Below are 22,970 nucleotides of genomic sequence, written 5' to 3' on the forward strand. Positions count from 1 at the left end.
GCAGGCGACTCTCTGAAGCTATGGGGGCACATCCATTTAGGCCAACCCCTCCAGTTTGGCTCACTGGCACCTTAGTCCTAGTTTTTTAGGACCCAGGACTATCCACCTTTGAGCCCAGCCCAGCCCAATCTAGCCAGGCGTTTGGTGGGTGCAGCTGCCTGCTGGAGCAGCAGGTCCCTGCAGGCCCTGAGGAGCAGGCTGGAGAGGCGGCTGCCTGGCAGTGGGCAGGCAGGGCTCCCACTCTGGACTTGGCACCCCCATATCACCTTCTCCAGATGCCCAGAAGTGGGTACATGGCAAGGGTGGTCCCCTGCCTTCCAGATGTGGCTCAGAGGACTTGGAATCCAAGGACTCTCCTCCCAATCACTGGCTTACCCATCTGCCGGAAGTGAGAGGCTGGAGGGCACAAACCCTCCGTGTAGCAATGGGTTTGCATCTGTCCCCGACAGATTGTGTGACCCTGGCCAAGTCACTTCCTCTCTCCAGTCTCTGTTGCCCCATTTGTAAAATCATCTCTACAGGTCTTTCCAGCTCTGACACTTGACTCTCATTCCAGGTGACCTCCTAGCTCTGTGTGTCTGGCCCTCCTCCACCAAATGAATTGCCCAGAGTGAGGGAAGAATCGAGGGAGAGGCCGTGTGCTTCTTCCTCCAGGAGACTAAGAGACTGCAGCCATGTGTGTGAGACCCAGACATCCCAGCTTCTGGAGCTGGAAACTTGGCTTGTTCTCTGAAGGAAAAAGAATGAAAGTGGGGGAGGTCCCGAGGGGCAAGAAGGTGGGGGAGTAGTGTGAGGGGGGGAGGGAATGGAGAGAAAAGGGCAGACCCGAGAAGGCATAGGGAGGGAGGGAGGTAGATGAGAATGATTCCCTCCAGGACACGTGGTCCTGGCCTGGCGAGGCCCTCCCCTGGTGCTGCCAATCCCAGCTGCCAGGCAGAGGGGAGGCCCAGAGGAGAGGGAAGCTGGGCAAAGGGGATGGAAGGCTTCCAGCCCAGCCTTGCTCAATTCTGCAGGCCTACCCTCCTTGAGCCTTGCCTGGGTCACAACCCCTTCCTTGAGAGCCCCCTACAGGGCCTGCAAAGGCCCACCGGCAATTGTGAATTTGTGAGGATTCAAGACAGCCCCTCTGGACCTTTCTGAAGGTAGGACCAGCCTCAGATGTGACTGGACTGGGTGAGCAGAGGGGCAGGATCATTTATGGATCATAGTCTGCAGACCAGGCCATATGCCTGCTGTGTGACCCTGGGCAACTCCTTCCCCTCTCTGGACTTCCATTTCTTATCTGCAAAATTTGGGGGAGGGATTTGAAACTTAAGACTGCCAAGGTTCTTTCCTGTTTCCACTGCAGGGGCGAGCCCAGGGTGGTGGGAGTAATGGAAGGAGGGGAGGTGGGGCCCTGGTGGTGAGCTGCCTTCTCTGGAATCCCCAGTCTTTCCCCTCCTTAGGGCTTTGCCGCAGAGGTCACAAAAGCTGTGTCCCCAACACACACACACATTTACATTTACTTTTTTCATCTAGAGACTCAAAAGATGACAAACGCAGAGCTGGAAGCCATCTCCAGCTAGTCCAACCCTACCCTCCTCCCTTTTTACAGGTGAGAAAACTGAGGCCCTGGTTTGGGATTTCCAGAGCCCGGGGTTTCCCGGCTCTCCCACCCCCATCCCCCGCCACTCCCAGCGCCTGCTGCCGCGGTCGGGGGCCCGCGGGCGAGGGCTGCCTGGGACTCCCGGGGGACCCCGCCGTCGGGGCAGCCCCCAGGCGCGGCGTCGCCCAGCCTCGCCGCAGGGGCCCGGCCGCGGCCGCCGCTGCGCACTCGCGCGGGAGCCAGCGACCGAGGGCGGAGGCAGGGAGGGAGCGACAGAGGCTGGGAGGGGTGTTGGCGAGAGCTCGCGCGCTGTGTATGGTCTATCGGAGGCAGCTGACCTTCGAGGAGGAAATCGCTGCTCTCTGCTCCTTCCTGTAGTACAGCCGCCGCCGCCGCCGCCGCCGCCGGGAGCGCGGGCCGGGAGCGAGAGGCGCGGGGCGGACCGCCGGCCCCGCCGCCAGACGGCTCGGCGCCACCAGGTGGGTGGCCCGGCAGCGCGTCCCGAGCGGCGAGCGCGGACATGGGGCCCTCGACTCCCACCCCGGGCCCCCGCGCCCCGGGCCCCGGAGCCCGACGGCCGGCCGGGGCGCGGGGACGGGTGTCCCGGACCGAGAGGGAGCTTTGGCGCGGACGCGGGGCGCGGGGCGCGGGACGCTGGACGCGGAAGGAGGGAGGGGGCCGCGGGGAGCAGGGGGCGCTGTCGGGCCGGGCAGTGGGAGACCGTGGGGGCACGGCTGGGGGGCGCCTCCGTAGAGACAGCGTCTGTCACCCCAGCCCTCGCTCCTCAACCACCCCAGCCACGTGCCGGCGGGGACCGAGCCTTTCGGTGGGAGCCGTCGGTGCCCTAAGTTTGGGCTGGAATAACACCCGACCCCCCAGCCCAGAAATTGGGACGCGGGGCTCGAGGCGGGGTGGGGGGTGTGTGTGGGGGGGTTCTTGCAGCCTTCCCCAGAGCGCCTGTGGGCCTCCGCGTCAAGTTTCTCTTTCAGTTTTCTAGCTGTCCCCCCTCTGGGGAAGCCCCGGTGGGGCGAGGGGAGAGGAAGAGGGGGAGGGCACCTGACTTTCAGGAGCCCCTCCCCAAGCCTCAGCGGGTTCCTTGTTGGAGGGCAGGGCGGCCGTCCGCTCCTCACCATCTTTCTTCCCGCACAGGAAAGCGTGTCTGTGGGAGGGGAGGGGCCTGGCCTGACCGCGGTCCAGGGATGGGTGGGCATGGCAGGGTCAGAGGCAGGCCCGGCCCTCTCTCCTGTCGAGGAGCCGCCCCTGCAGCCCTCCGCTCGCCCTAGGTGAACGGACATGGCGGGCTGGATCCAAGCCCAGCAGCTGCAGGGAGATGCGCTGCGCCAGATGCAGGTGCTGTATGGGCAGCACTTCCCCATCGAGGTTCGGCACTACTTGGCGCAGTGGATCGAGAGCCAGCCATGGTAAGTCCCCCTACCCTGAATCGCCCTCTGCGGGGCCTACACAGGCCCTTTGACCTTTAGCTCTTCTCTTTGTGTTTTGGTGTGATTCTAGTCCTTTCTGTCCCTCTCTGCAGAAGGGGTGGTGTCTCTGGGAAAGGGGAACAGGGAAAGGGGACCTTGGGAGGGGAGAGGAGGTGTTTCTAGACTGTGATGCCTGTGGAGTTGCCCAGAACAAGTCTTGTGGGCTCTGGAGTGCCCTTAGTCTGGAGCCTGGGATTTCCCACTCCTTCTTGGTGCCTGACCTCCTTGCCCAAGGAGAGGCCACAGTAGTCTTCTCTCCCCTGCCCTGCCCCAAGGGATGCCATCGATCTGGACAATCCCCAGGACCGAGCCCAGGCCACCCAGCTCCTGGAGGGCCTGGTGCAGGAGCTGCAGAAGAAGGCAGAGCACCAAGTCGGGGAAGATGGGTTCTTGCTGAAGATCAAGCTGGGGCATTATGCCACACAGCTCCAGGTGGGTGTGTACACGGGGTCATCTGCAGGAAAGTAGTGTCTGCCTTCTCTTTCCAGCCACAGAACCTCTGGGTTTTTTCCTGGCCTGGTCACTGACTCACCGTGTGACCCTGAGCTAATCGGTAACTTTTCTGCTCTTCAATTTCCCCCACCCCCTCTTTCAAATCAGGCCTGTCAGATTCCTTTAGCACGCTACAAAGCAAGGGGTGGGGTGTGTTTGTCCCCAACAGAAGGGAGATGGGTGAAGTGGCATTCTAAACCGATCAAGCAAAAGGGATGGAGGTAGACTGAGTCAAGAGTCCTTTGTTTGAGAAAGGAAGACCAAAAGCTCCTAGAAATGAGGGAATGAGGCAACCAGGCATCCCTCCTAGGACCCTTTTAAAGGTGCAAGAGGAGCAGAATTGCCCTGGAGGCAAGAGCTGGATAAAGGAGTGTTGAATGAAGGATGTAGTTGTAAGATGTGCCTTCTCCTTCACTGGGTGGGGGGTGGGGGGGTAGTGGAGGTAGCAGGGAGAGTATAAGGAGGGGAGAGAGGAAGTTTTTGTGGAACCAGGACAGGGGTGTGGGTGGTAATCACAGTCAAGCATTTATTGGAACTTACTTGTATTTCTCAGAGAACCCTTCTTAAATATAAGCAGCAGGGTGTCAGGGAAATAAAAAGTCCATCCCAGAAGAGGGAGGGAATGGGAGAAAGCTGGAAGAGGAAGGCAAAATAGGAACCCAAGGCCAGGGCAACGGTAGAAAGTACCTTGACCTTGGCATTGGATGCCCCAAGTCGAGTCATCTGCTCACTTGTTTGCCTCTGGACAAGTACTTAACCTTTCTGAGCATCAGTTTTCTCATCTGCAAAATGGGGATAATAGTTTCTGCGGATGTCAGGGTATCTATCCTCTGAAAGTCAAAGGAGATAGTAGATTGGAAGCACTTTGGAAACTTTGGAAACTGGGTTTCTGATGCACTGCAAACCAAATATGAAGATCTTGGAGGGGAAATCAAGTCAAGGAGAGATAGAGGTATCTGGTGACAGTTCCTGAGGTTTCCTGAGGAAAGCTGAGGCAGAGGCTGGCGGAGAGGAAGTGGGGGGGGGCGGGGGGACATGGCACCGTGGGGGGCATGGTAGGAGTGGCGGGTAGGGGGTGGCCAATTGTAACTGCTGTTGGGATTCTTTCAGAACACGTACGACCGCTGTCCCATGGAGCTGGTCCGCTGCATCCGACATATTCTGTACAATGAACAGAGGCTGGTGCGAGAAGCCAACAATGTGAGTGTCCTATGGTGTGGGAGAGGAGCTGGGAAGTCATTCCACACACCTTTTTCTCCAGACACAACTGTGTTTTATAAATGCTGACAAGAGAGCACCAGGGAAATAAGGGACATGGGCAGGTGTGAGAAGCAACGGCACATGGCAGGTCCAGTCCCTGTACCTTCTCCTCAGGCCCTGGCTCAATCACTTACTAGCTGTGTGACTTGAGCAAGTAACTTAACCTCGCTGAGCCTCTGTTTTTTCAATTGTAAATAGGGCTAGTAACGGTATCTACCTTACAGAATTAGTGTCAGGGTTAAATGAGATACTGTGTGGGCCAGGGATAGACAGACCAGTGAAACAGAAGAGGAAGCCCTAAACATGCACGCACGCACACACACCCCTGGAAATTCCACCCTCATTAGACATGGCATCACAAACCACCAGGGAAAAGTATTTGTCGTTTAATAAATGGTGCTAGGGTTGAAATGAGAAATGTTCTCTGGTGGTCTGTGAGGAGAGGTGGAGCTGAGGTCTGTGTCAGAAGAGACACCCTGGCAAGCTCAGAGAGGTGAGGCCCAGAGAGGCAGAAAGGGACTCATCCCCCGAGCTCTGTAATCCTGAAGGCACTGAACATCTGCTTGAACAATGGGACAAACATGATCTTATCTAGAGTAAAGCAAGATGAATTTCATAAAGTGGCATCACATAGGTAAAGACCACGGAATAGTGCCTGGAGCTTATTTATTTATTGCTGTGGATGCTGATTTCAGGAATTTTACAGTTCATTCAGTAAACATTTATGGAGGTCCTGTGGTGTCTGACACTGGGCTAGGACTAGAGAAACAGATAAAGGCCTGGTCCGCACCTGAAAGGAATTCAAGCAGTGATAGATTCTCTAGGGGTGAGCTGGGTACTAAGGGGCCATATATGGAAAAAGTACCCAACTCAGACTAAGGCAGCCTGGCAGGGGGGGTGTCCTGAGGACAGGGATGTCTAAACTACAGGGGGGAAGGGGGAAGAAGAAGGAAAGATGAGCAGAGGTAACAAGAGTCTGGCCAGGAAGGCAGGAACCGTCTTAACACATTTGAAGACTTGCAAGTAGTCAGTGGTATTGGGGAGAAGGGAGCAAATTGGGGAACCCCAATAGGTAAAGCCAGAGAGGAGGCAGAAGCCAGGTCACAAAGAGTCTTCCAGGAAAACTGTTGTATCCTTTGACTTGTGGCCACCGCAGAACTATCTGTAAATACACAGATGAGTTCAGCTCCAATTAAGAAATACCTGTCTAGGGCATAGGTGTTGTCTTGGTCAGGGGGGAAATCATTCCTTCTCCCAACCATCAAGCTGCTCTTGAAAACCTCTGATGCGCTACCCCTTGGGGATTTTGTGGCATGCAAGACAGACAAGGTTCTAGCACTTGGGAGCTTATATCCTAGTGCATGGAGGCAGAGAAGAGAGAAATAAAAACAGAACAAGACACTTTCAGATAAGGATGGTGCTATTTGAAATCGGCCCATCAGAGAAAGTCACTCTGAAAAGGTGCCAGCTGAAATGCCAGCCTTGGGAAGATTTGGTGCCAGAATGTTCCAGAGTGAAGGAACAACAAGTGCAAAGGCCCTGAGGCAGGAACGTGTTTGTGTATTCAAGGAACAGAAAGTACCTGGTGTGCTTGGGCAGCAGTGGTGCTGGGGGGTGGAGGTAGGCAGAAGCTCTCAGCTAGGGCACTGGAGGCTGTGGGGAAAGAGTTTGGATTTTATTCTGAGACCAGTTTACGGGACAGGCCCTGAAGATTTGGTCTCCTCTCAGCCAGATGTTGAAGGAACAGATCAGGCCAGGTCACTTAAATGGCCTTATCAATACCTTCCCTGTAACTTCCCTCAGTTACGAGAAGGTCTTGAGTGAGGACACGGATGATGTGTGTTCACACAGCCTTGTTCTGCGCTGTGTCCCCAGCACCTCACATGGTCCATGGCATTGGATCGGTGAACGAATGTGGAATGAAGGGGTCATCATCATTAGTAGGCAAACCCAGGTCACTCCTGGATGTGTTGAGTTCTAATCTCTCCGAAGAGAGCTTAGGTGGACCCTGTTGGGGCAACTCAGGTGGAGGCCAGAGCTACAACAGAAGTTTCTGCTGTGCTTTATGAAGTTGTCCTAATCTGCCAGCTCACCTGTTTCCCCTCCTTCTTTCCAACTCCACACCAATTCTTGTAAATGACTATCCTTCCGACACAAGTTACCCATCTTACTTTAGATTTGGAGTTTGGGGTCTGTAGTATTAGCGTTCCCCAAAGCCTGAGGTTGCCTTCCATCCTCACTGCTCAGCTCACTGCTGCCTGCACTCTCCCCCTGATATGTCCCCAGGGGAGTTCCCCGGCTGGGATCCTGGTTGACACCATGTCCCAGAAACACCTCCAGATCAACCAGACATTTGAGGAGCTGCGACTGGTCACACAGGACACAGAGAATGAGCTGAAGAAGCTTCAGCAGACTCAAGAGTACTTCATCATCCAGTATCAGGAGAGCCTGAGGATCCAGGGTGAGGCCCGGGCAGTCTGGGCAGTGTGTGTCATGAGGGCAAGAGTGAGGACCACTCTGTGTGCTCCTGCGAGGCTGGGGCTGTGTCCGTGTCTGTCTCCACAGAGCCTTACCCAAAGCTTTGGAGAAGTAATGGTACCCTGTTATTGAGCCCCTGCTATGGGCCCGGCTCCAGGCTCAGCCCTTTGCATGCATTTTTCAATCCAAACTTTACAGCAGCCCCAGGAAGTAGGTAGCTGTTACTATCCCTATTTTGTAGATGGTACAACTGAGGTTCCGGGAGAGCAAGTAATGTGGCCTGGATTGCTTATAAGTTGCGGAACTGGATCTCAGAGATACATCATAAAATCCCAGTGCTTTACTAAACAATATTCTCTCCCTGATTGTAGGGATTCAGTGAGTATCTCGATGACTGAATGAATACGGACAAAGTGTTCCCCATTCAGAGGGAGGACTTAGGTTGGGAGTCTCCTGGTTGAACCAGGCTGGGGAGAGGTGGAACTCCAGAAGTGCCCCTTCTTGAGCCTCCCTGATAGGAAATGGAACTGGGAAGAGGAGGTGATGGTGGAAAATTCTCCTGTCTCCTAGGTCTGTAGTTTGCCAGTGGCTGTCATGATTAAGTGTGTGGGGAAAGAAAATTTAACTCAGAACAAATCAACTCCTGATACAATTTGAGGAGTCTTGAGACATGGCCCATCTTCCCCCAACTCCAGACTGACCCCAGAGCTGCTCTATCCCATCCTCATGAGAATAGGAAGTGTCAAGCTTCCTTTTCTTGCGCTCTTCTTTCTCTGGCTTCTTAAGGTAAAACCGCAGGTCATTGACTTTAGACCTTTCTTCTTTTCTGATACATATATTCAGAGCTTTAAATTTCCTTCTAAGCAATGCTTTGGCTGCATTTCATGATTTTAGCTATGCTGTATGTTCATTATTATTCAGCTTGAAATATTTTCTTTTCTGAATAATTATTTGGCCCACACATTATTTAGAAGTATATTGTTTAATTTCCAAATATTTGGGGTTTTTTTCCCCTATATGTCATATCATTATTGATTTCATTTGCATTTTATTATTGAATTCCACTATTGTCAGAGAACATACTCTGTATGATCTCAATTCTTTCTTTCTTTTTTTTTTTTTAAAGATTTTATTTATTTATTTGAGAGAGAGAGCATGAGAGGGGGGAGGTCAGAGGGAGAAGCAGACTCCCTGCTGAGCAGAGAGCCAGATGTGGGACTAAATCCTGGGGCTCCAGGATCATGACCTGAGCCAAAGACAGTTGCTTAACCAACTGAGCCACCCAGGCGCCCCATCTCAGTTCTTTTAAATTTGTTGAGACATGTTTTATGGCGCAGTGTATGCTCTATCTTGGTGAATGTATCTTGTGGACTTTAAAAGAATATATGTCTCACAATTTTTTCATTTAAAAGTAACAATTTTATGGGGCGCCTGGGTGGCTCAGTTGTTGAGCGTCTGCCTTCGGCTCGGGTCATGATCTCAGGGTCCTGGGATCGAGCCCCGCATCGGGCTCCCTGCTCAGCGGGAGGCCTGCTTCTCCCTCTCCAACTCCCCCTGCTTGTGTTCCCTCTCTTGCTGTGTCTCTCTCTGTCAAATAAATAAATAAAATCTTTAAAAAAAAAAAAAGTAACAATTTTAAGTTAAATAATGTTAACATAAGAAAGTTTTACCCAAAAAGTCCCCCAAACAAAAAAACCAACATCTGTATTTTCCAAAACAAAATTTAGCAAGAAGCATTGCTTTAGATTTTTACACATCTCTTTAATGTGAAGCTTAATAGGACATAGCTGGGTCTTGCTTTCAATCTATTGTAATATCACATATCTTGCAACCTTTAGAAAATATCACTGTATTCCTATAAGAGATCGAAAAAGAAAAAGGCAAGTAAGGTCTTCTGACCTTATAAAAACAGTTTTGGCTTTGTAGGCTCCTAGTAAAGTTCTTGGGAACCTTCTAGGGATCCCTGGTCCACACTTTGAGAACCACTATGATTTCTGTCTTTATTGATTTTTTTTTTTGGCCTAATTGTTCTATCAGGTGTTCTTTTTTTTTTTTTTTAAAGATTTTATTTATTTATTTGAGAGAGAGAGCATGAGAGGGAGGAGGGTCAGAGGGAGAAGCAGACTCCCTGCCGAGCAGGGAGCCCGATGCGGGACTCGATCCTGGGACTCCAGGATCATGACCTGAGCCGAAGGCAGCCGCTTAACCAACTGAGCCACCCAGGCGCCCCTCTGTCAGGTGTTCTATCTATGTATCAGATAGTTCTACCCTGAAAAAGGAGGATCAAAATCTACTATATTGTGGAAATGTCTGCTTCTCCAATTATTTTTGTAAATATTTTCTTTGTGTATTTTGAAGCTTTGTTATTAGATGCATATAAGTTTATGATTATTATGTCTTGCTGATTGATACCTTAATAACTATGAAATGCCCTTCTTGATCTCTGGTAATACTTTTGTCTTGAAGTCCACTGCAGCCTTCTTATTCTATATAGCCATAGCATATCTTGATACATGTTTTTTAAAATTTAAAATGTAGATATCATATTGTTGAGTCTTGCTTTTATGAGTATTCTGACAATCTCTGCTTTTTCTTTTTAATATTTTATTTATTTATTTGAGAGAGAGAGAGAGAGCGAGCGAGCATGAGATGGGGGAGGGTCAGAGGGAGAAGCAAACTCCCCGCTGAGCAGGGAGCCCAATGCGGGACTCGATCCTGGGACTCTAGGATCATGAGCCAAAGGCATTCGCCCAACCAACTGAGCCACTCAGGCGACCCTGACGATCTCTGCTTTTAATTGAGGTGTTTAGTCCACTAATATTTAACATACTATTTAATACAGTTGCATTAAGATCTCCATTTTAATGTTAATTTTCTGTTTTCTCCCTAAATTTTTAGTCATTTTCCTCTGTTCCTCCCTTTTTAAAAACTATTGAAATTTTTTTTTTAGAATGCTGTTATGCTGTTTTATTTCTTTTTAAGATTTATTTAGTTATTTGAGAGAAAGAGAGAGCATGCGGGGGTTGGGGCAGAGAGAGAAGGAAAATGAGAGAAGCAGACTCCCCGCTGAGTGCAGAGCCCCATGCAGGGCTCCATCTCAGAACACTGAGATCATGACCTGAGCAGAAATCAAGAGTCCAACGCTTAATTGGCTGAACCATCCAGGTGCCCCTATGCTGTTTTAATTTAACTATTGAAGCTCTCCTCACCCTGCCATGTTAGTGTGTCCTATACTCTGAATTCCTCAACACATTGCCAGAATCATAGTAGGTGTTGAGTAAATGTTGGTGGGATGATTCTAGCATGTCTTCCTCTGAGTCCATCTTGGACTGACCCCAGAGAAAGGGTGGCCCTCTTCCTAGATTAGGGAACAGGAGAATTTAGGCTGTTAGTTCTTTTTTTTTTTTTTAAGATTTTATTTATTTATTTGAGAGAGAGAAAGAATGAGGTAGGGGAGGAGCAGAGGGAGAAGGAAAAGCTGACTCCCCGCTGAGCACAGAGCCTGACCCGAGGCTCGATCCCAGGACCCAGAGATCATGACCTGAGCAGAAGTCACACGCTCTCCTCCAGGCTGTCAATTCTGCCCCAAGCCTTTGATGGTTGATAGTACTTCCAGTCCTATTCTTGGGTTTTCTGTTTCCGATTTATGGGTTTGGGTTAGGTTCTGCTTTGGGTTTGTACCCATCATGCAATGTCAGTTCAGTCTCATTTATCAAGTTCACTCATCAGAAACACAGACTATGGTTCTGTTTGCGCAAGAGAAGGCTCAGCTCCCTCCAGTGGAGCAGAGAATTGCCCCACACCTCCTGACCTCCCTCCCAGAAGCTTCTGCAAAGTGCCAGGAGACACCTAGGTGGGTCACTCACATAGGGAGGTGGGGCCCAGGTAGGGAATCAGCGGCACCCCTGTGTGGGTGGCAGGATTTCTGAGGTGGCCTCAGGACGTGTGCCACGGCTGGACTGTAGTCTTCTCTCTCAGTCCCTGGCCGTGGGATCAGAACCTTGTATTTCCAGTTCTCTTCTAGTGCTGGGCTTTCCCTGGCTGTCAGGAGTTGCTTTAGTCTGTCCCAGCTTGTGTGTCCCTGAGGCAGGGCCTCGGTCAGTGTGACATGGCCCTCGGCCACGACAGGCTGATGCTCGCATCTCCTTGTCTCAGCCCAAGTGAGGACACTGGGATGTTCAGCAAGGTGATGGGCAGGCCGTCATAATCCCAGCACGGAGGATAGTGGTTACCTTTGGAGGCAGGGATGGGTTTGCATGCAGGGAAGGATGTACAGGTGGCTTTCGCTGTGGCTTCTCAAGCTGGGTTACTGATACACAGATGTTCCTTGCATCACTCTTTCTGCCTCCCCTGGGTCTGAAGTATTTCATAATAGATTTTTTGTAGAAGGGTAAGGAGGCCTCCCTGACTCCCTATTCCTGCCGTGGAGGAGAGTCCCAGTGCTAGTGTGGGGAGAAGCTGTCTCCCTCTCCCCCCCTTCTCCGTCTGTGCCTGTCTGTCCCTGTCTGTGCCTCTCTGTCTCCTTCCGGTTGGTCAGCTGAGCTCACGGTCACCCGACCTGGACAAACCAACATGTTGGGCCCCCTCCAGCACCTAGAGAAACCCCTTGTTCCAGAGGAGAGGCTGCTGGGCTCCGGGGGCGGGACAGAGCGTGCGGGGCGGGGGCTCTCCCGAGGAGGCCCTGCCTTGTGGGGTGGGACTGAGCAGCTGCTGGTCTCTGTCACCCTTTAACCCGCCCTGGAAGCCACTCCCCAGGAAGGACTAACTCTCACCTAGAGCGCCCGCGTGCCGGGAGGTTCCTTGAGCCTTTTGTGGATCATCACTTCCTTACTCCTCAGCGACCCACTGAGGCAGGGGCCGAGACTCTCCCCTTCTGCACATGGGCAGACTGAGGCCCCGAAGAGTGAAATGATTTGCCTGAGTTCCCCCAGTTAGTAAACGGTGAGGACACACACGGAACCAGGCAGCGAGGCTCCGCGCTGGACCCCCGTGTGGCGTGGGCAGGTCTGGCGGGCAGCTGTGCAGACTAAGGTGGGAGGGGAGGCCTCGGGGCAGGATCCTCCTCAGCTGTGCCCTCAGGCTTCCATCTGCACACTCCCTGAAGGGGAGATCAAAGTCGAGAGGCCAGGGCCCAGAGCCCGCTCACGTCTGGCACCCTTGGCTTCTAGAACCCCAAGTTGCCGTTGGTCAGATGTTGGGCAGCCCCTTGAGGGTCTTGCCTCCAGAACAGGCGTGTGTGTTCCGCTGGGCTTCGTGCAGGAAGCCGGGAGATGATGATCACAGGTGTCCCGTCCCCTCCTGTAGCTCAGTTTGGCGGGCTGGCCCAGCTGAGTCCCCAGGAGCGGCTGAGCCGGGAGACGGCCCTGCAGCAGAAGCAGGTGTCCCTGGAGGCCTGGCTGCAGCGCGAGGCCCAGACGCTACAGCAGTACCGCGTGGTAAGTGGCATCTGCGTCCTCCCCTCCCACGCTCGGAGGCCCACATCCCGAGCCGTCCGGGGAGCCCGAGAGAGGGCTAGGGCCAGGGAGAGAGCGGGACCCGGGAGAGCTGGAGGCCAGATCCTTCTTTCCTGTGGGGGGCACGTGAGGCAGAGCAGGTTTGGGAGAGGGGAGGGCCTGTGCCCGGGGCCTGGTCCCCAGCCCTGCCTCCCGAGTGAGGGCTGTTCTCTGGGAGCCCAGAAGGGCCTGCTGTCCCCGCCTGCCTTCAGGAGCTGGCCGAGAAGCACCAGAAGACCCTGCAGCTGCTGCGGAAGCAGCAGACCATCATTCTGGACGATGAGCTGATCCAGTGGAAGCGGCGGCAGCAGCTGGCCGGGAACGGAGGGCCCCCCGAGGGCAGCCTGGACGTGCTGCAGTCCTGGTAATGGTGTATGGGGGGCGGCCGGGGGGGCAGGAGCGCCGCCTCCAGCTGCTCCTGCCGCCGCCCGCGTTTCCCTGAGCAGCCGGCTCGCGCTGGCCCGTAGCAAGGCTTCCTTCACCGGGGCTTCTGGCTCCTGACGCCGACCTGGGGGCCCCCATCGTGTGCCACCTGCCCAGGAAGGGAGTCCCTGTGCTGGGGAGGGGGGCAGGGCTGGGTGTGCAGAGCGACCCTCAGGCGGAGTGGAGCCGGGTCAGGGGTGCTGCCCCGCGCCCCCGTGTTCCTGCCAGGCGGGGCGCTCTGCTCTGCTCCGTGGGCAGGAGCGGCGGCTCAGGAGCAGAGCCTTCCAGGGTGAGGGTGGAGCTGGGTCTTGGGGCATTCTCCCCAGACTGGAGCCCCTCGGCCTCGAGCCTGGGGGATGGGGTGACACCGTTGTCCTCCCGGTGGCCTGGGCCTCCCATGCAGGTGTGAGAAGTTGGCCGAGATCATCTGGCAGAACCGGCAGCAGATCCGCAGGGCTGAGCACCTCTGTCAGCAGCTGCCCATCGCCGGCCCAGTGGAGGAGATGCTGGCTGAGGTCAATGCCACCATCACAGACATCATCTCAGCCCTGGTGACCAGGTGACTGCTGCCTCCGGCCACGCCGGCCCCCGGGTGGTTGGCATGCGGGGAGGCAGGGGTGCTTTGCCCACCGGGGTTGCCGCGGGCGGGGGTGGGGGCTCTCGTTGGAGTCCTTGTCTCCTTTGTCTCGGGCCCCCATCCCCCTCTGTCCTCAGTGGCAATGGCTGCTTGGCGTTGACCTTGCCCAGTGTGTGTTGTGGGCGCTCCGCGGACTGCCCTTGTCCCCCCGCAGCCTGTGCCGGCTGCCGAGTCATGTCACTGCCTCCCCTCCCACCACCTCCTCTGACTCTCGGTGGCCTTGCTGGGCACAGGAGCTGTGCCGTGTGCCCTTCCTTTGCCTGCTGAGCCCCGGTAGCCTCCGCACGTGGGGGGACCAGGCCCTGTGCCCTGAGCCGGCATCACGTGTGGTCTGGTCACTTGTGTCCCCGCAGCACATTCATCATTGAGAAGCAGCCCCCTCAGGTCCTGAAGACCCAGACCAAGTTTGCAGCGACGGTGCGCCTGCTGGTGGGCGGGAAGCTGAACGTGCACATGAACCCCCCCCAGGTGAAGGCCACCATCATCAGTGAGCAGCAGGCCAAGTCGCTGCTCAAAAACGAGAACACCCGCAAGTACGTGGGCCCCTGTCCCTGCCTTCCCCTCCCTACGTTCTGGACTGGGAGTTCCTGTCTATTCTATAACTAGGGTCCTGGGTGATGGGGGCAGCTCAGCCTCACTCTGCAGTCGTGGTGCAGGGTCTCCCCAGTTCATTCTGTCTGTCCTGGTGTACAAGTTGTTCCTCTTGACCCATAGTAGGTCAGCATGGATTGCACAGCTGGCTTGTTTGAGTACCTGTGCTGATAACTGGGAAGAGCTGCGATCCACACAGTCCTTGGCTCTGTGTTCGCCCAGCCCAGCAGAGCCAGCAGCAGTCGGGAGAAACGTAGTGTGCGCCAGGGGAGACCGAGGGCACTGTGGAAGTGGGTCGTGGTGGGGGTGGGGCAGAAGGACAGTGTTAGGATGCAGGATGAATGGGAGTAGCTCGTGGGAGGGTGTGGGGAGAGAGAGGAGGGAGACTTTCAGACAGAGGGAACATGGGCCTCTTCCGAAAGGAGAGCGTAGAGAAGGCATACGTAGCTGGAGAACCCAGGGTGGGATCCAGGGATCAGGGCAGGCCAGCCCCAAAGGATGCAGTGAATGAATGAATGAGGGAGTGAATGAGTGAAGTGGGAGACTGGGTCATGTGTATTGAGAGCCTACCATGGGATCTGGGGATTGGATGATAAAGAAGGCAAAGAGGTTCTCATGCTCTTAGAGCTGACATTTTGGCTGTGGAGGGAGACAGTTACATGGTTGTAGTAATCCAGCAGTGTTGAAAAGTGAAAAAGTCTAGAAAGAAAACGAAACAGTGATATCATGGCATCCGGATAGATGTTGCCTCACCACATGAGTGACCGCAGAAGGCCTTTCTGAGGAGATGTTTGAGTTGAGACCTAAACAAGAAGGTCAAGGGTGTTTGGGGCAACAGGAAGAGCAGGTGCCAAAGTCCTGAGGTACACCGAGTTTGCATGTTCGGCAAACAGACAAGGCAGCATGACTTACTTGTTCTGGGTGAGGGGAGAGGAACCCACGGAGGCCAGAGGAACCCAGGGAGGCCAGAGAGCAGGGCAGGGTTTGGCCATGGGGTCCTTGTAGGCTGTGGTCATGGTTTTTATTTTAACTGCACTAGAAGCTGCCAGGGGGCCCTGAAGGCCCCCACATCAATCTCAATGCTGAAGGAAATTTTTTTTTTTTTAAAGATTTTATTTATTTATTTGACAGAGAGAGACGCAGCGAGAGGGAGAACACAAGCAGGGGGAGTGGGAGAGGGAGAAGCAGGCTTCCTGCAGAGCAGGGAGCTCGATGTGGGGCTCGATCCCAGGACCCTGGGATCATGACCTGAGCCGAAGGCAGACGCTTAACGACTGAGCCACCCAGGCGCCCCAGTGCTGAAGGAATTTTTAACGATAGATAATTTAATGATAATTTAATGATAGAGACCCAGATCCTACCCTTGAAGAATTTGCTCTACCCAGGGGTGCCTGGGTGGCTCAGTCCTTAAGCATCTGCCTTCGGCTCAGGTCGTGATCCCAGAGTCCTGGGATCGAGGCCCGCATTGGGCTCCTTGCTTCGCGGGAGGACTGCTTCTCCCTCTCCCACTCCCCCTGCTTGTGTTCCCTCTCTTGCTGTCTCTCTCTCATCAAATAAATAAAAATAAAAAAATCTTAAAAAAAAAAAAAGCATTTGCTCTACCCTCAGGCCTGAGACACAGAGAGGAACGCTCTTTTTTTTTTTTTTTTTTGGAGGGAGAGCGAGAGAGTTCGAGCAGGGAGAGGGGCAGAGGGAGGAGCAGAGAGCGAGGGACAAGCAGACTCCATGCCGAGCATGGAGCCCAACGCCGGGCTTGATCCCAGGACCTTGGGATCATGACCTGAGCCAAAGGCAAGAGTTGGCCACTTAGCCGACTGAGCCACCCCAGCGCCCAGAGGGGAACACTCTTAGGGGCAGGGGCTGCTGGCTTGGCTTTCTGGCATGAACCCCTGGCCCAGGGCGCATACAGAGCCATCCTCCTGGGGTCCACATGGCGATGGGGCTCCCCTCTCCTTCCCAGCGAGTGCAGTGGCGAGATCCTGAACAACTGCTGTGTGATGGAGTATCACCAGGCCACCGGAACCCTCAGCGCGCACTTCCGGAACATGGTGAGCCCAGGGCCTGACCCCTGGGGTGGGGGGGTGGGGTCGTCTGCCTGGGCGAGTCCCGGGCAGACGTCCCAGCTGCTTTCTCCTCATCCCCCTCCGCACCCCCACCCCAGTCGCTAAAGAGGATTAAGCGTGCTGACCGGAGGGGCGCTGAATCTGTGACGGAGGAGAAGTTCACGGTCCTGTTTGAGTCTCAGTTCAGTGTTGGCAGCAATGAGCTTGTGTTCCAGGTGAAGGTGAGGCCTCGCTCTCCCATCCCCCACAGGTCACCCAGAAAGGTGAAGACCTACCCGAGGCCACCTGACTGGTTTGGGAAAGCCAGAGAGCTCTGAATCCTCACACGGTCATGGCCCACTTAGCCCAGGGGCCTACCAGAACCCCTGCTTTCACCTTGCTGGTGCCTGCTTGCTAGGTTACAATCTGGCACTGGCCACGGTGAGCTGAGGTAATGGGCCGAGAAGAACGAGGCTGTGGGGGGTTTTTGTTGTTGTTGAATTTTGCTTTGGTTTGATTGGGAGGTTTTGTGGGTGGGACCGTGGGTGAGGAATGAGGGCTAAGTGAGGGCGAGATGGCCGTCACGTGCCTTCTACACTCATTCCTTTGACTCCCGTAGACCCTGTCCCTTCCCGTGGTTGTCATCGTTCATGGCAGCCAGGACCACAATGCGACTGCCACCGTGCTGTGGGACAATGCCTTTGCCGAGCCGGTGAGTCCTCGGGGGACCCCCATCTCAGCCCCCGACGCCCCAGGAGTCTCCGTGAGTCGGCCCCAACCCCCTGGGGCCCTGCTGGGTGGTCCCCTGCCAACCCCAGGGCCACACCGGAGCTGAGGTGAGGTAAGGGGCAGCTCTCGGGAGTGTCCTCAGGCTCCGTCTGGGTTCCCGTCTCCGGAAGGGGATTTCCTAGGTCTGTGAGCTTAGCCCCTGGGCTCTGGGCTCTGATCTTCCTTCCACTTATGGTTTGGGTCCCTGATCTCTATCCCAGACTCCTGGTCTGGGTCTCTATCGCCGTATGCCCACCCCTCTGCCCCTGCCACCCTGTCTTTCTTTCTTTCTTTTTTAAGATTTTATTTATTTGAGAGAGCGCATGTGAGAGAAAGCACGAACAGCGGGGCAGGGGGCGGGGATAAGCAGGATAAGCAGGCCCCCCACTGAGCAGGGGAGCCGAGCCCGATGCGGGGGGCTCGATCTCAGGACCCTGACCTGGGAATCGTGACCTGAGCGGAAGGCAGACGCCTAATGACTGAGCCACTGAGGCGCCGCCCCTGCCCTGCCTTTCTTTCTCTTGTGTTTGTGTCTCCTTTCTTGGATCTTTCTTAGCTGCCTCTGTCTCTTGGTATCTGTGTGTCTGAGTGTGTGTGTGCGTGTGTGTGTAAATATTTCCTACTCCATCAGTCTGCTTTCTCTTCTGTCCGTCTCAGGGCAGGGTGCCGTTCGCCGTGCCTGACAAAGTGCTGTGGTCTCAGCTGTGTGAGGCGCTCAACATGAAATTCAAGGCCGAAGTGCAGAGCACCCGGGGCCTGACCAAGGAGAACCTCGTGTTCCTGGCACAGAAGCTGTTCAACAACAGCAGTGGGCACCTTGAAGACTATAATGGCATGTCCGTGTCCTGGTCCCAGTTCAACAGGGTGAGGGATCCGCCACCAGCCGCCTGCCTCGGGGCCACCTGTGCCCTTCCAGGCTTTCCCCACCTCACAGACCGGTTACTGGCCTCGGTCAGCACTGCCCTGTCCACCCTGCCCTGCCCTCTCCCACATCCAGGAGAGACGGGGGCTGAGACCCCAGGGAATGGAGGCAGGGGCAGCAGGAAAGTGCATGTAGCTCTGAGAGCCAAAGCAGGACAGTGGAAGGAACCCGGGGCTGGGAGTCCTGATCCTTGAGTCTCTGTCCTAGATCTGTTAACTAAGTGGCCAGGCCCTTCCCTTCTCTGTGCCTCAGTTTCCCCATCTGTCCATCGGGGGAGAAGTGACTTTGGAGGTCTTGTCCAGCTCAGACAATTCTGGGCGCCCCCTACCTCCACCCCTGTGTCTGAGAAGCAAGAGTCAGGTTTAGTCTCTAGTCCTTAGTCCACGTACGGGTTGGGGGCTGTGTCCGTTTATGGACCGCGGGAGTGCGGGGCGAGTAGGGTGAGGAATTGGGAGAGGGTGTGCATGAGGACGAGGGCATGGACTGTTTTCTGGGCCACCTGTGATGATGGGGCCACAAACCCTGACTTGGGGTTTCCTGGGGGCTCTCAGGAGAACTTGTTGGGCTGGAACTACACCTTCTGGCAGTGGTTCGATGGGGTCATGGAGGTGCTGAAGAAGCATCACAAGCCTCACTGGAATGATGGGTGAGGAATGCGGGGGGCCCAGGGGTTGGGAGGCCATGGGCTCCGGGTACAGAAGATGCTGGCCCGGTAGTGACGCTGTATGCTCCATGCACCCAGGGCCATCCTAGGTTTTGTGAACAAGCAACAGGCCCATGACCTGCTCATCAACAAGCCCGATGGGACCTTCTTATTGCGCTTTAGCGACTCCGAAATTGGGGGCATCACCATTGCCTGGAAGTTTGACTCTCGTGAGTGCCCCGGCTCCCATTTCCTTGCTCCCCATTCCCCATCAGGTCTGCATCCTTAGAAGCTTTCCCCAGGGGAAAGATTGGAACTGAACTCAAAGTAGGGGAAGAGTGTTGCTCAGAAATACATTCCTTTCTACCATTTTCCATCGTGGCGAACTTAAGCTCACTGGCCCCATAGCCTCCAGAGCTGCTGGGGGAGTTCTTCAGCGGTTCTGAGTTTCTCCCTTCTCTGCCCTCACTTAGCCTTGCTGGCATCTTCTTGCTTGGTTCACTGGGTAAATGTTCCCATGGTCAGTTGCTTGCCCTGTGCCAAGGAGTGCAAGACAACCTGGAGGGTTGCAGAGCAGGCTAGTCCAAACCCAGATGTCTCTACAAGCCGGATCTCAAACCCCATGACCCTGACCCTCCTCCTGAGGGTGGTGGGTGGTGGGAATGAGCTTGTCCTTTTCACAGCTGACCGCAACCTGTGGAACCTGAAGCCGTTCACCACACGGGACTTCTCCATCCGGTCACTGGCAGACCGGCTGGGGGACCTGAGCTATCTCATCTACGTATTTCCCGACCGGCCCAAGGATGAGGTCTTCTCCAAGTACTACACCCCTGTGCTCGGTGCGTCCTGCCCTGATACTCCTGGGCCCTTCCGCAGCCTGTGGACAAATCTCTTGGGGCGAGGCAGCTGGGACTCCCCAGGAAGAACCCAGGGGCCATTTCCCCCGTGGGCTTGGTCGGTGGCTTGGTGTGGAGCACGGGGAGGGGATTTCAGGTCTCGCAGCAGAGAGGGAAAACAAACCCTCTGACCCAGCTTTCTTCCCTGCAAAGTGAAAAGCTGGGTGGATTCTCACTTCTGTGCCCTTGGAGGAAGTCAGGAGGCAGTGCTGGCCAGGATAATCATACCCACACATAATGCACTACTCCCATCTTAATCAGCTGCTCTCACGGCTCCCACCCTCAAACCTGCCCCCAAGTTGAATGTGGGAAGCAAAATGGACAGGTTTTTCCTCTTCAACTTGTCCCTAGTCCACTGTTGGGTTTGCTGCTTGGAATTGGTTCTGCTTCCTTGGCAGAGTGGGGTGAGGAGAGGGAGAGCAAAGGGCCAGAAACGGAAGCAGGAGAAAGGATGAGATCGGAGCCAGGGGTCTGGGTGGCCCTCGAGGGGTCCATCGGCAGGTGTTTATAGGAATCTGTGGGAAATCTCATCCCCGCTGAGGCCCCACAGTGATGTGGGTAGGAGGCAGACTGCATGCCATGGGCTTCCACTGCCTGGGAGCTCCCAGAGGCGGGTTCTTATCACGCTCCCCCCTCGGCAGCTAAAGCGGTGGATGGATACGTGAAGCCACAGATCAAGCAAGTGGTCCCTGAGTAAGTACCCAGGGTCCAGCTCTGGTCTCCTGCTGCCTCCTTTCTCTTCCCTCGGTCCCCCTCACCCCTCACCGCTGCTCCTCCCACTCACAGACCCTGCGTGGCCCAGCCCGCCCTTCTGCCCTGAAGCCTGGCTCAGCCCTGGAGAGGGAACTGGGCTTAGTCTCAATGGGACCAGGACCCAGGGCCCCACTCCTGCAGCTGGAGTCCCAGGCCCAGTGGGCACTTTGTCCTTCCATACCTCAAAAAAGGTGTAAAAATGCCCCCCCCCCAAGTCACCTGCTGCCCGGAGGCCACTGAGGCTCTGCTGTGTTTCTCCTGCAGGTTTGTGAGTGCGTCTGCAGACTCTGCCGGGGCCAGCGCCACCTACATGGACCAGGCCCCCTCCCCAGCCGTGTGCCCCCAGGCTCATTATAACATGTACCCCCAGAAGTAGGTTGTGTTCTCATGGGGCTCCGTGGGGAGGAAGTGGGCACCTGGCCTCAGGCTGGGCCCCGGGAGGGCTGGTGGGCAAGGGGACCCAGAGCTCCTGTAGGTCTGAGACCACCCAGGCCGGGCTCCGGCATGTGCCCAGGTACAGCGAGGGAGATCAGCCAGTGAGAAGCATAGAACATAAGCTACATATAGGAGGGTCCTTGCTCTGGTGCTGACTGGCTGTGTGACCTTGGGAAAATTATTGAGCCTCCCAGATGTTCAGTTTCCACATCTGTAAAATGGAGGCAAAAATACCTACCATATGGGATTGGGGGCAGGACTCAGGTGAGGCTGTGGTAAGGGATAGCTCCAGATGGGGCGGTTGCTCTTAGGAGTTGGAGGGAAACGGGCTATCACTTGCTCCTCTCTGGAGTTCCCAGGGCAGAGAATTAATTCTCTCCTGAGCTGTGGGTGGCCCCAGCTGGATGTCTGGGTGTCTGGCAGACACAAGCTGCACTGGGATGGCCATGGGCTTGAGAGTCACCAAGACTGGAATTCCAGTCCTGAATCCATTTGCCAGCCAGGTGCCCCTGAGCAGGTTTCCGAACACGGCCGAGCCTCAGTCTCCCCCAGTGTAAAGTGGAGCAGATACCTACCTCACAGGTGGCTAAGCCCAGCGCGTTGTAGGTGCTCAGCAAATGGAGCCCATGGTTGAGTGGAATAGTGTCGCAGTGGGCAGAACTCACTGACCCAACCGTGTTTTGCAGAGGAGGAGAGGGACGGGGACAAGGGAGAAGAACTCTCTGAGCCCACTCAGTACGGCAATGAGCGTTGAGACTAGAACTTGAGTAGCTCCCAATGAACCAGTGACTGACGTTTTCAGCTTGGGGTTCGCGGGGGCGGCCAGCCAGAGCCAGTCCTGTTCCCGTGAGACTGTGGTCTGAGTGGGGAGGGGGCCAGCGGCATGCTCAGCTCCCTCTGACCTCCCTCTCCCTCTCTCCCAGCCCTGACCCCGTCCTCGACCAGGATGGAGAATTTGACCTGGATGAGACCATGGACGTCGCCCGGCACGTGGAGGAACTCTTACGCCGCCCGATGGACAGTCTGGACCCCCGCCTCTCCCCGCCTGCCGGCCTTTTCACCGCTGCCCGAGGCTCGCTCTCATGAATGTTCGGATGGCACGCTTCTCTTTGGAAACAACACTCAGTGTGAAGGGGTCGTGTTAATGGTGATTTTAGTGTTGCTGTGCATACAGATGCCTCGGCCGTGTGTGTGTGTGTGTGTGTGTGTGCCTGCCTCGCCTGTGCCCAGCAGCCACCAGCTTGCTCCCCAGATCAAGGCGCCCGAGGGCCCGCCGGGCCTGTGTCTGTCGCGGGAGGGGCTCCGCTTCCGCCGGCTGCTGTCACAGGTGCTGTTCCTGCCCGGGCCTGTCCGGCCTCGCCGCTGTTTGAAGGAAATTATTCAAGAAGGGGCTTGGAGACGGGTCAGGTGTCCCAGCGTCAGTTGTACTCCTGAGTGAGAAGCTTTGGCTCCCAAATGTGTGCATATGCGTTTATGTTTGTGCATCTGTTGCCATGCACGTGTGTTGGTCTATTGATTCTTTCCCTCGGGAGGGAGGCTGGGATTCAGTTTTGAGTCATGTTTTATACTTTATCTAATGACTATGGACTCGAGATTGTTTGTGACCCGAGGGCTTCTCTAGACCGTGGCCCTAACGCAGCAGGAACGGGTCTTTGCGGTTGGGTCTGTCAGAGCTGCTCTGAGTACGTAGTTGCTTGGCCTCCCGGCCTCCTGGCCTCCAGCCGGGGGACGTGGGCTTCATGTCTGTGGTGCCGTTACCCGGTCTGCTATCATTTTCCAAGTGTGATCGCCTCCCCTCCATCGGGCCCCAGCCTTCTTTCCCTGACGCTCTGCAACCCTGCTCCCAGGAGAGGGGGGGAGACGGGCAGGAACTGGGCTAGGACGTGGTGGGTGAACAGAGGGCCGGGGACTTGGGGGCTGATCTCCCTCTCCTGGAGAACTGCACTGAGACGGCCGCAGAGAAGCTGTTTGTGGCATGCCTGTGGAATCCCGAGTGAGGGGTAAAAGCTCAGCTCGCTCCCCGCTGCTGGCAGGTGGACCTGGACTAGGCCTCATCACAGTTGCGTAACGCC

The 22,970-nt window shown here is 55.4% G+C and overlaps 1 protein-coding gene across 2 annotated transcripts; it reads left to right on the forward strand.

Moving 5' to 3' along the window:
- Positions 1–1,519: 1,519 nt before the first annotated feature.
- Positions 1,520–22,265, forward strand: LOC118024912 (signal transducer and activator of transcription 5A). Of its 2 annotated transcripts, none has more exons than XM_035027139.1 (19): positions 1,520–1,594; positions 2,869–3,006; positions 3,342–3,498; positions 4,669–4,758; positions 7,105–7,279; positions 12,601–12,731; positions 13,001–13,152; positions 13,615–13,770; positions 14,202–14,381; positions 16,400–16,487; positions 16,601–16,723; positions 17,101–17,193; positions 17,907–18,113; positions 18,723–18,817; positions 18,914–19,044; positions 19,498–19,653; positions 20,352–20,403; positions 20,728–20,835; positions 21,822–22,265. In XM_035027139.1, the coding sequence occupies exons 2-19, from the start codon at positions 2,879–2,881 to the stop codon at positions 21,982–21,984; spliced, it is 2,385 nt and encodes a 794-aa protein (XP_034883030.1). In that variant the 5' UTR covers positions 1,520–1,594; positions 2,869–2,878; the 3' UTR covers positions 21,985–22,265. The 2 variants fall into 2 exon arrangements, with proteins under 2 accessions (XP_034883030.1, XP_034883029.1); XM_035027138.1 differs by lacking the exon at positions 1,520–1,594 and adding an exon at positions 1,964–2,064.
- Positions 22,266–22,970: the final 705 nt, after the last annotated feature.

The sequence above is a fragment of the Mirounga leonina genome, unplaced genomic scaffold (genome assembly GCF_011800145.1).
Source record: "Mirounga leonina isolate KUSES-001 unplaced genomic scaffold, KU_Mleo_1.0 Mir_200, whole genome shotgun sequence".
Taxonomy (NCBI): domain Eukaryota; kingdom Metazoa; phylum Chordata; class Mammalia; order Carnivora; family Phocidae; genus Mirounga; species Mirounga leonina.

What these genes read in the sequence shown, in the direction of transcription:
- LOC118024912 (XM_035027139.1), top strand. Translation starts at nt 2,879, where the DNA reads ATGGCGGGCTGGATCCAAGCCCAGCAGCTGCAGGGAGATGCGCTGCGC. An exon ending in CGCTACAGCAGTACCGCGTG is followed by an intron (nt 12,732 to 13,000) that starts GTAAGTGGCATC and finishes GCCTGCCTTCAG; the next exon opens with GAGCTGGCCGAGAAGCACCA. An exon ending in ATCTCAGCCCTGGTGACCAG is followed by an intron (nt 13,771 to 14,201) that starts GTGACTGCTGCC and finishes GTGTCCCCGCAG; the next exon opens with CACATTCATCATTGAGAAGC.